The sequence below is a fragment of the Lactuca saligna genome, chromosome 8, assembly GCF_052625555.1.
Source record: "Lactuca saligna cultivar CGN05327 chromosome 8, ASM5262555v1, whole genome shotgun sequence".
NCBI lineage: Eukaryota > Viridiplantae > Streptophyta > Magnoliopsida > Asterales > Asteraceae > Lactuca > Lactuca saligna.
The window spans coordinates 206,518,710-206,530,322 of record NC_136424.1 but is presented as its reverse complement, the minus strand read 5'-3'; the positions used below and the strand labels follow the sequence as shown (position 1 = coordinate 206,530,322).

Below are 11,613 nucleotides of genomic sequence, written 5' to 3'. Positions count from 1 at the left end.
ACGCCCAACGTACTCCTGGTATGCCTAACGTACTCAGGATGCCCTAGTATGCCCAACGGACACAGTTTAACCCAAAATTGTCCAAACTTCAAACGGTCGTAACTTCTTCGTTTGAACTCTGATTTCGACGATCTTTATATCCATGGAAAGGTATTAAGGAGCTCTACAACCCTATGTGATTACTTTTGACTTGAAACACATCGAACAAAAATCCACAATTCATTAAAAAGTCTGAAACACTACTTTTCCCATTTTATCCTTTGACTCCAAAACACAAACCGAACTCTTAGATCACAAATCTACATTACCCACATTCGAATAGGTCTAAACCTCTCTTTCCCAAAGCCCAAATACTTATGATACTTGATCTTTGGGTCTCGACCCAGAATTATGAAACGACTCGAAACAGGGTGTTACAGTTTAAATAAACAATCCCATACACCCCCTTATTTGATCTAACAATTCAAACTAACACCAAATACTATTTAAGGCTTTGTTTGATAAGCATTTTATTGGGTTCATTATGATAAATAACAGTTGAAGTCTTATTTAATAAGGTTTTTACTGGGTTCATTAAGAAAGATAATATTTAAAAAGCCTTATTTGATAAGCCTTTTAGTGGGTTCATTAAAAAAATAAGTATGAAGGAGTGTCATTTGATACACCATTTATGCCTCATAGAAGGTTTTTGAGATTTTATTTATAAAAACAAATTATTACTTTTTGAAAAATCAATAAATTAAACAAAATGTTTGCAATATGAAAGACTTTTAAAATAATTTGTCATCACTCTTCAAAAAAGAAATTTATAAGTTATGACTTTTCAAAACCCTTATCATTTTTTGGATTACAAAAGAAAATATATATATATATATATATATATATATATATATATATATATATATATATATATATATATATATATATATATATAAAAGTTAAAACAAATACTTTTAAAAAATAACTTATTGACTTATTGATTTTTTTCCCTATAAAAATTAATCCAAACATTTTTTTTAAAAATTTATTTTTCCACCATGATAACTTAATTAGACTTTTTAATCACGATAAGTATTCAAATTTTATTTTTATTTTTTGTTTTTGTTAAAAGTAATTTCGAGATTCAAAATGAAATCCAAAGCTGTAAAAGAATCCTCGTTTGCCCTTCTTTCAAAAACACGCTCCTTCTGAAAATAGCTTCTCCACGCCGATGATCAATATGCTGACATTGCTTGTTCGCAATTAACCATCACCATCACTGCCATCGTTCTTGTTCTCCATCGACTTCACTTTTTCTTCTTCATTGGCGCTGCTTCTCCAATCGAAAGAAAACCAATATTAGAAGGGAGACGAATAGAAAGGAGAAGGCCTGTTCATCATATTGTTTTCTAGTCCATCATGCCTCCGTAAAGCTTCCGTTGCTGACATCAAACTACAAGTAAGTAATTCAAATTATTGTTTTTAGTACCTGTTGCTAAAGCAATTTATTGTTTCTAGTACATGTTGCTGAACCAATCTGTTTCTCTTTTTGTAATTTCCGCTGAAAAGATGATTGCAATAAAGGCCCACTAGCTGTTTGATAAAATGCCTGAGAGAAGTGTCTCGATTTTGAGTTTCCTGGTGCTCATTGATGCTGCTTTATTCATTGTAGTTTAAAGTTCTCTGCTATTGTAGAAGGCATTGGGTTGTTTCCTATAGCTAGATCATGTTTTATAGAAGGCTTTGGTTTGTTCTTTATAGCTAGATCATATGCTAAAGTTTGCTGACTCATATGCTCATTCACTGAAGCTTTTTCTCCAACATCCGTCTCCTGTTTCGTGATTGCATAGGTTTTGGTTTGTCACAAGTAAAAATTCGTCTACAAGGGAATGTCATTGACTGAGTGGTGGAGGAGCAAGTCCTGGGGTGACCAGAGATGGGTGTTCATGGTGTTCTTCTCTGTGTTACTTCTCCATTGTGTTGCCATACTACTCTTCACCAGTGGTTTCCTCCTCACAAGAACAGAACTTCCACACTTCAGTCATTGTTCACAGGTTTCCCAATCTCCCTGTGGACTTCCTGTTTCATCTCCTCAAAGCAACCATGAAAATTTTACTTGCTGGACTCAACCTGCAGTTGATCGCATTGTTATCATCGTTCTTGATGCTCTCAGGCACACTTCTCTCTCCTCTCTCTGTTAAAAATATTCCCTCTCTACTCATGTGAAGTGATTTTTTAACATTTCGGTTTTCAGGATTGATTTTGTTGCTCCAAGTACATTCTTTGAAGGTAATGTTATGCATTGAATATGTCACAATCACTTTACAGCTCTGAATTGAGATGAGAAAGATCAAAAGAAAACCTACATAACTAGAAATTACAGATTTGTGATTGCCTACACAAATCACAATTCTGAAATTTGGGTTTATCCATCTGTTCCCTCTCAGTTTTTATCCCTAAAATTAAACAAAATTGGGAACCTTATGAACACAAGAAACGATATCTATGTTTTGTTATGATAAAGAGGGAATATTTAACTTTAACTTGAGGTTATCTCAACATAGAATTTATACCAATTTTCATGGGAAGGGAATGATGCTTATTGAAATGGTATTTCGGGAATGTTACAGAGAAGAAACCATGGATGGACAAACTGCAAGTGCTACACAAACTTGCATCAGATCCAGAATCTGCTGCTAGGATCTTCAAAGCTATTGCAGATCCACCTACAACAAGTTTGCAGCGTTTGAAGGTGAGCATAGTTGACTATAGTTCATACTTTTTATAAAGGGGAGTAGTAAAAAGAATGTAATGGAGCAAACCATAGGTTATAATCATTAATCAATCAGCAACCTTTAAATTGTTTTTTGTTTCTTACAAGTGATAAATGTGGCACATTTTAACTTCAACTCTTTCAGGGATTGACAACAGGTGGACTTCCAACTTTTATCGACATAGGGAATAGCTTTGGTGCCCCTGCAATTGTTGAAGATAATCTTATACATCAGGTTTGGTTTAATCATACATGATATGACATTGTATCATCATTCTTTTCTTTCTGATCCTTAATTCCTTATAGGGATTTGAGTTGGTTTTCTTAAGAAATTCTCAATGCCCATTTCTTATTATATTTCCATCTACAGCTTGTTGCAAATGGAAAACGAATTGTAATGATGGGAGATGATACTTGGACACAGTTGTTTCCCAATCACTTCAATAAATCATATCCCTACCCCTCTTTTAATGTTAAAGATCTGGATACAGTATGCTTTTTACTTTGTTCTTGCATTTGATATTCAATTGATTGAAGTTCTTGTAAGTAACCGATTTGTTTGCCAGGTGGATAATGGTTGTATCAGTCACTTAGTTCCAACCCTGTATGATGATGATTGGGATGTAGTTATAGCACATTTTCTTGGTGTGGTATGTGTCCTTATTGGGAAATAAACTTTGATGATGTTTTAGTATGTAGTTTCTGATTATATAATAGATGAGAATAAGCATGGTGGTGATTTATTTTGGGTGAAACAGGATCATGCTGGACATATATTTGGTGTTGATTCAGCTCAAATGATTGAGAAACTGGAGCAGTATAATGAGCAATTGGAGGTATATGCCCTTATAGATGCTTGTGTAAATTAGGTGATATTAAATTTCAAGTGATCTAACAAGTTCTATCAGCATTAATAAATAAACAAATTGAAAGTACAATTCTATAAATTATAATTGGCTAGATTTTTCGAAAAAGGTTGGAAATACAATGCTTTAAAATGGATTAATCTCATAAAAGGCCTTCTATTGTCTTTTTTTTTTTTTTTTTTTTTTTTTTTTTTTTTTTTTTTCATTTTTTCCGAAATAACCCTCAACTTTGTCATTTTTCCAAAAAAACCTCACCCTTCTAACTGTTTCCGCAAAAAAAGCCTCGACTTTTTTAGTTTTTTTTTGAGTAAATTACACGAATGGTCCCTATGGTTTGGGATAATTTGCATGTTTGGTCCCTAACTTATTTTTTTAACTCGGAAGGTCCCTACTGTTTGTTTTTGTTACGCGTTTGGTCCCTATCTTACCTAAAAAGACTATTATACCCTTGATTTTTTTAATTTATTTAAATAAACACTCCCCTAATCCCACCCCGTCACATTACCTCACCTACCCCATCATTTTTTCCTCTTTAAATAATAGTCTTTTTAGATAAGATAGGGACCAAACGCGTAACAAAAATAAACAGTAGGGATCAAACGCATAACAAAAACAAACCATAGGGACCTTCCGAGTTAAAAAAATAAGTTAGGGACCAAACATGCAAATTACCCCAAACCATAGGGACCATTCGTGTAATTTACTCTTTTTTTTTCCTGAAAAAACCCTCACATTTTACAAGTTTTTCGGAAAAAGATGAATAAAAGGGCCAGATCGAGAAAAATGAAAAAATACAAGGTCTTTTTCAGGAAAAAAAATAAAGTTGAGGTTTAATCCGGAAAAAACACAAATTATAAGGTCTTTTACGAGATTAACCCTAAAAATAAATGAAAGCAGCATACAATAACACACAAATAAATGGAAGTACATCGCTATTTCCTGCATTTAGCTTTATATATAGGGAGCCAAATCACAAAGTTTTTAAACCTTAAATATGATAGATTAAATGATATATAATTATCTTTATATTCTTTATAATCTTTTCTCTCACACTTTTGATTGAATTGGTGCCATTTTTCCACTTCAGAAAGTTGTGGAAGTGCTTCAGAGCCAATCTGCTAAAGGTGGCCTCCATGAAAATACTTTGCTTCTTGTTATGGGTGATCATGGACAAACTATAAATGGTGATCATGGTGGTGGAACTCCTGAAGAGGTATGTAATAATATTTTAAATTTGTAAATTTGTAAATCTGTAATTGTATAAATTGTAAGGTATGATATATGCAGGTTGAAACATCAATTTTTGCAATGAGTTTGAAAAAGCCTCCACTTCCTATTCCATCAGAGTTTGATGCCTCATCTTGTAAACTAGATCTGGTACTATTTCCTATTTATTCTGTTAAATAATTGTTTTTGACAACATTACCCCTACTCTTATTATAACTAGTACTCATTTTTCTGTTGTATTCACAGCTTGGAAGGAAGGTTTGTGTTAGTTCTATTCAACAGGTTTGATTCTCTATATTCTTAATGCATAATTCCATATCATATATTGGATTTTCTTTATAATGATTTTCAGTTTTCTTATAAAATCTTAACTTAATTAAACTCTCCAGCTTGATTTTGCTGCAACAGTGTCAGCTTTACTTGGGATCCCCTTTCCTTATGGAAGGTATAAATGATATAAAATTTTTTTTTATATAATTTGATCATTTTTATTTCACCAATTAAAACTTCTTTGTTGTTTTTTTTTTTACTGAAATAGCATTGGTGGTGTTAATCCAATGCTATATGGTTTAGTAGCTGGAACATGGAAGAATCTTGAAGAAGGCCTCAGTCAACAAAAAGTCAAAGAATGGATGCAAAATTATGCAAAAGTACTTTGTGTCAATTCTTGGCAGGTGAACATTTTAACTTGAATACATTTTCAAAAATTTAAAATTATCGTTTGTAAAATTACATTCTAGCCCTTCCTTTTTTCTAATATTCACGTAGGTGAAGAGATACATAGATGTCTACACAGCTTCATCAGTTATAGGCTTCTCCATTGATGACTTGAAGCATGTAGAGGAAATGTATGCTAAAGCAGTCAACACCTGGTCAAACTCAAACTCAAACTCAACTTCCTTCCATGCCACATCATCATTTGATTCTCTCAAAACACAAATAGATTTATATTCTAGTTTTTTATCAAGTGTTGCTGAGCTGGCACGCACCAAGTTCACAGAATTTAATTTAAGGACGATGGGCATCGGTTTTGGGATTTTATTCATGTCCATATTCGTCCATTTACTTTTCATCGTGAAGGTGGATCGCGTACATAAAGACGTATTTGCCCCTAACGAAACTAGTCCTGTCTCCTTTGCGCTGATCGTGAGCTGTGTTTTAGTGGCTGCACGTGCGTGTAGCTTCTTATCAAATAGTTACATATGTAAGTGATGATTGTGCAAAAAGACGTAAATGCCCTCATCCTCATCTTTGAAAATATTTTGTTTTTATCTGATTTAGTGGAAGAAGGAAAAATGACGAGTTTTCTTTTGGGGTCTCTTGGTGTTCTGAGCTTACGCCATTCAATCATGAGAAAGAAGATGATATTAGAAGTAAGGAAAAATTACGATTTTGTTCATTATCTTTTTTTTTTTTTTTCTTTATTTATTTTTTCTTGTTCACAGGCAACTACATTTATTCTAATAATCTCCATCCTAAGATTCACAATAGAACTCAACTTATCAAAGCAAGGTTCCAATGAAGTACTGGACTCCAAGATGTATGTTGCTGACGTGGCGCCATTGCTACCTTTGATCATATTAGCCTACATGCTTTACAAAAGCATTGCTTCCTGTAAATGGGTTTTGAAACTTGTTATTACAGGAAGTATATTTAGTTACATTCTAGTTGCATTACATTGGATTTTAGAAAGTAACTTATCAAATATGACACATCCCATATTTGATGTCATAAAAGGCAATGTCATCCCTCGTGTAATTTACATTATGGGTATCGCACAGTTATTGTCACTAGTAGTTTTTCGGTTTTTTGAGGAAGTTGAAAGGGCAAAATGGGGAGAAACAACAATGATGAAAGGAGTTGCTATGTTATCCTCATGGAGCTCTACTCTCATGATCTTGTCTGGGAGACAAGGTCCTTGGATTGCTTTGGCTTTGGTTGTTGGAGGTACCCCCTAACCCCATCCCACCCCACCCCACCCCACCCTACCCCACCCTACCCCACCCCGACCCCATCAACCATTTCATACAATCTTTTACTTTATTGTTTTTGTAGGGTGGATGATATCAAGGCTAAAAGGCCTAGAAGAGGATCAAAAGAATGCTAAAATTGGTGTTTTAGCTTGCTATTCTTCCTCTGTTACTCAATGGAGCCTTTTTGGATCATGTTTATTCTTTTGCACTGGTCATTGGTAAGAAATTAATGGAAATTCTAGATTTTTTATAATGGTTTTTGGATTCCATATTTTCATTTATTTGTGTATTAAGTAAAGTTAGTTGTTTCTTTATGAAGGTGTGCTTTTGATGGACTTCGGTATGCTGCTGCATTTGTTGGGTTAGTGTTTTTTTTATTTATTTAATATCACACAATTTCTAAATTGGTAGTAAAGTGTGAAATTGTTTCAGGTTTGATGAATTTACTATTATACCCCAAGCCATCCTTCTAACAATCGAAACATATGGCTTTTCTCATATTCTTCCAACTCTTGGACTTCCATTTCTTGTTGCATACAATTATAACTCATCTATCAAACCCAAACAAACACCACACTCCTTAATCCAATTATTTCAGGTTATTTTTTATAACCTGTTTTATTTAATTTTAACCCTTTATTTTGTTAATCTCTTTGAAATCATAGTTTGTTAATTTTTTTATATAGGTTTATCTGATATATGGGCTTATTATGGCTATAACAACCACATTCACTGTTCTATGTGTCATAATCCAAAGACGACATTTGATGGTATATAAACAATTATTAAAAAAAATATTAAAAAACAATTATTCAACTCAACTGAATCTTTTTCCACTTTTTTTTTTTTAGGTTTGGGGATTATTCGCTCCAAAATTTGTTTTCGATGTTGTGGGACTCATTTTGACAGATGTCTTGATATGTCTTTCATCCCTCTTCTATTTTGTTCAAACATAGTTAACAAAACAGACTCTATTGTGTTTGACATGTATTAAACCTACTCCCACTCTTTTATGCAAAAGACGTAAATATCCCTGTGATCTATTTTCTTTTTGTTGATTAAAGGGTGTTTTTTTTATATATATGTATTTGTTGAAGCATGTTAATGAGTAAGACATTCTTTACTTTTTGAGAATTATTTAATGTTTCTTTAAGAACGCACATGAGGCTTCAGAAAAGTCCATGCTCTGAGCATCAATCATTCTGAGATCTGAACAATGTAACATGAGAACATGATTTTGCCACTATCCAATTATTTAATGGCCAAGTTTATAAAATATTAAAAGGCTATGTCCCACAACACATGCAACATAACATCTATGTTTACCACAAGCGTATATAAAATACTGAAAAAGCATATGTATCTTTCACTGTTTCATCGTTAACTATATAATTATTTAAAACACCTTTTTGATTACAGCAGAACAGCATATTGTGTCTTATTATTTTATGAAGTGTGGTTTTCTTTTCCCATTTAGATATCGATTTATGTATTTTATTGAGCTAATCATTACAACAATGAAAAAAAATAATAGTTTGATACCCAAATTGACGAAATGGTAACAATATATTGTGTTTTCTTTGCATTTTGCCAATTTTAAAACAAACGGTCAAAAACAATACTATTATGGTTGAACTACTACACAAAATACTTATTCGGTAAAAATGATTGTGACATAATTATAATCTTAGGGTGGGCGGAGTGGCTTGGGAAGACATGAATTGGGCAAGTGGTACGCGGGGGGGGGGGGGGGGGGGGGGGGGGGGGGTGCTTGGGCCGAGCAAAATATGAGATAGCGGGTTATGTAGCCCATGAGTTTGGTGAAGAATCTCGAGGAAAAGCATGCATGCATCAATTGTCCTGTTTGACTAAATTTTTTTATCTGTATATTTCTCTCTATTTCTCTATATAATTCCATAAAGTCCTTATATTTCTCTCATTTCCGCTCAATGGATTCCAGAGGAAAATCAAAACAAGGCAGTTCTATCCTAAAACGCAAATCGAAGCAAGGCGGTTCAAGTAAAGAAATTCCATTTTTTCTCCACAATCCCAAAACTACCAATAAAATCTAAACTATCAACAATACCAACACTATCAGCAAAACCCAAACTATTAACAATACCTGCTATGACAAAGCTACAACTTATTTCGTTTCCACATGATAATATGGGTTTTACTTAATAAATGCATTATTCTCAAGGGGCTCCTGAAACGTAATTCCAAAGTTCTCCGCCCGATGTATCCTAGTACCACGATACTCAAAACATAGAATCATCAGATTCTACGACGAGCCTGCTCTCGAACAAGATAACAATGAGCAACAACCAGTTGCCGGGAACAAACGTGACTACACAAAGCGTCAAAAGTCACAAAATGGTTGGAAAAGTAAGAGGTGACTTTGGCTAGGGCGTTTGTCGATGTTTCTGAAGATAAAAAAACATGGAAATCACCGAAGGTCGGATGCATTTTGGGAGCTAGTTTTAGAACATTTTAATGTTCAACTAGTGGGACGTATCGAACATAGTAAACTCAAAATGGAAATACCTTCAAAAGAAATTCAATGATTTCAACTACATCTATAATCGTAAGATAAACAGTCTTGCTAGCAGGAGATCCGATGTCGATGCTCTAAAAGATGCACAAAGCGAGTAACAAAGACTTAGTAATTAGAAATCTTTTTCTCATGAAAAAGCTTGGGTTGTTTTGAAATAGCATGCAAAATGGTTGCAAGTAAAAACAACCGGTGAAGAATCCATGCCTCATTCTTCAAAACGAATCAAAACTTCTTCATCCAAAGCCAACACAACATCTTCGGATGCACAATTTCCCCCCAGGTTCGACCAACAACACCAAGACATGACCTCACCACCTCAGAGACAATGAAAAGGAAAAAAACGGTATCCGAAGCATCAACACCAAATAAAATCGTTGACCTGGTCAACGAAATTGTTGGCATCCACACTATGAACAAAAAAGAGGCAGAAAAGAGAAAGGGATGTCGGGATGAAAAATTGTGTCTTAAATGAGAAAATGAAGAAAGGAAAGCCAAATTGTTGGGCATGGAGATACAGGAGAGAGACATGCAATTTTTTCTCAACCTACATGATCACTTGACAGGAGATGTTTTATGAACAGTGCTTGAACGAAAACAACAAATTGCAGAAAAATATGATTGAGAGTTATAGAATTTTTCATGACCCGTTGTTAATTTTAATTGTTGTTTTTTATTTTTAATGTTGTCTTTTTTTTTTTTTTTTTTTTCTATTTATTGTTTTTTATTTATCGTGTATTTTTTATGTATACTAGTTTTTTTAATTAAAAACATATTATATTTTATTTAATTTTATATTTTATAATTTAATTAAATTAAAAATAATGATGTGACAAGTGGGTTGGGAAATATTATTTATATATATTGTGAATTGAGAAAGATGAAAGAAAAAACCTAATATGGAGCTGATGTGATATTGGGTTGAGTGAGTTCTACTCATACCACACTTATGGAGGTTATTAATATGATTTCTTCATCCGATCCAAACTCATTAAAAAGGAAAAGATAGACTTTTAAGTAATATAATTAATAATAAAAATAACCACATCTCTATAATTAAGGATATTTGTATGATTCAAATTTTTTTGATAGTTTCTAAATATATTGTAACTCCTCATTTTATGAATTGTAAAAGTAAACCGTGGTATAATTATCATTTAAAATAGTTGGTTGTATGATTCAATTTTTTTTGACAGTTTCTAAATATATTGTAACTCCTCATTTTATGAATTGTAAAAGTAAACCGTGGTATAATTATCATTTAAAATAGTTGGTTGTATGATAATTACTCTTGCATACAATGGTAAAATAATATAATGAAAAGTCATGTTGTTTTGAGAAGATTTGCTGATTTAATACCAATAAGTCGTTATTTGATAGACGATGTTTGTTACTATGGAAGTTAGATCTAATGAGGTCTAACGGACTAAATCTTGATCATAAAATTTATCCATGATGATGCAGAACACGTGAGTGAAAGAATCGCTTAAAACAGAGTCCGTATGAGGAAATCATGACCTATGGGAATTTGAAGTTTAGGGGGGGGGGGGGGGTAAACTAGAGTTGAGTTGGGAAGGTACACTGCCAAAAACGGACAAACTGGACCAAAACATGATCGTGTAACACAAAACACGATCCACGTTTATGTTTTGGTGTCAACATGGCTGAATTGTGTTAAAATATATTTAAACAATGTACGATGCTATATTAGGATTATTTGGCTAAACACGACCATGTTTTGGAAATACTACTCGTGTTTAGTGTTGAGTTTTCAACAACATGGATAAATGGGTGAGTCGGTTCATAGTTTCCAATAAACACTTCAAATACCTTCTAAAAGTTTCTCAAAACAAAAGAAAACATTTATGGAGGTCCCTTAACACCAACTTGAAGAGAATTAAAGAGGAAATCAAGAGGAATACAATAAATTTTCATCTCCACTCGAAACAAGGTATGATTGTTTCTTCTCTTGATGATTCTTTCTTGATTACTCAAATTGAAAGGGGATAATGAACCCTAGTTGCTATGTGTTATTAAATAAGGAAAAGTTTGATAGAGTAGGATAAGTAAGGTGTAGAAAACTTGTTTAGTAGCTTTGAACTTCCAAGTAAAAGCTTGAAGTTCTTGTTATGGTGAAATTTAGAATGATGAGTTAAACCCTAACTTGGAGAAAGTTGCTAAGAACATGGAACTTTTGTTGTGATGATTTGGGAAATTTTGAATCAAATCCTAAATTGGTAAACT

At 33.1% G+C, this 11,613-nt stretch overlaps 1 protein-coding gene across 5 annotated transcripts; it reads left to right on the top strand.

The window, feature by feature from the left end:
• Window positions 1-1,137: 1,137 nt before the first annotated feature.
• LOC145011675 (Alkaline-phosphatase-like family protein) lies at window positions 1,138-7,899 on the top strand. 5 transcript variants are annotated; one of them, XM_078970406.1, is made up of 22 exons: window positions 1,140-1,438; window positions 1,652-1,725; window positions 1,830-2,152; window positions 2,234-2,268; window positions 2,610-2,731; window positions 2,898-2,987; window positions 3,123-3,242; window positions 3,319-3,402; window positions 3,511-3,588; window positions 4,706-4,831; window positions 4,906-4,995; window positions 5,092-5,127; window positions 5,235-5,290; window positions 5,384-5,519; window positions 5,614-6,049; window positions 6,127-6,218; window positions 6,291-6,792; window positions 6,901-7,036; window positions 7,138-7,179; window positions 7,251-7,416; window positions 7,505-7,588; window positions 7,670-7,899. In XM_078970406.1, the coding sequence occupies exons 3-22, from the start codon at window positions 1,869-1,871 to the stop codon at window positions 7,772-7,774; spliced, it is 2,820 nt and encodes a 939-aa protein (XP_078826532.1). In that variant the 5' UTR covers window positions 1,140-1,438; window positions 1,652-1,725; window positions 1,830-1,868; the 3' UTR covers window positions 7,775-7,899. The 5 variants fall into 5 exon arrangements, 4 of the variants coding, with proteins under 4 accessions (XP_078826532.1, XP_078826531.1, XP_078826530.1 ...); XM_078970405.1 differs by having other exon boundaries at window positions 1,549-1,725; XM_078970404.1 differs by lacking the exon at window positions 1,652-1,725.
• The last annotated feature ends 3,714 nt before the right edge of the window (window positions 7,900-11,613 follow it).

Coding starts and splice junctions, on each gene's coding strand:
- LOC145011675 (XM_078970404.1), top strand. CDS start 1,869: ATGTCATTGACTGAGTGGTGGAGGAGCAAGTCCTGGGGTGACCAGAGA. Junction 2,153..2,233: donor ATCGTTCTTGATGCTCTCAG/GCACACTTCTCT, acceptor TTCGGTTTTCAG/GATTGATTTTGTTGCTCCAA. Junction 7,417..7,504: donor CCTTAATCCAATTATTTCAG/GTTATTTTTTAT, acceptor TTTTTTATATAG/GTTTATCTGATATATGGGCT.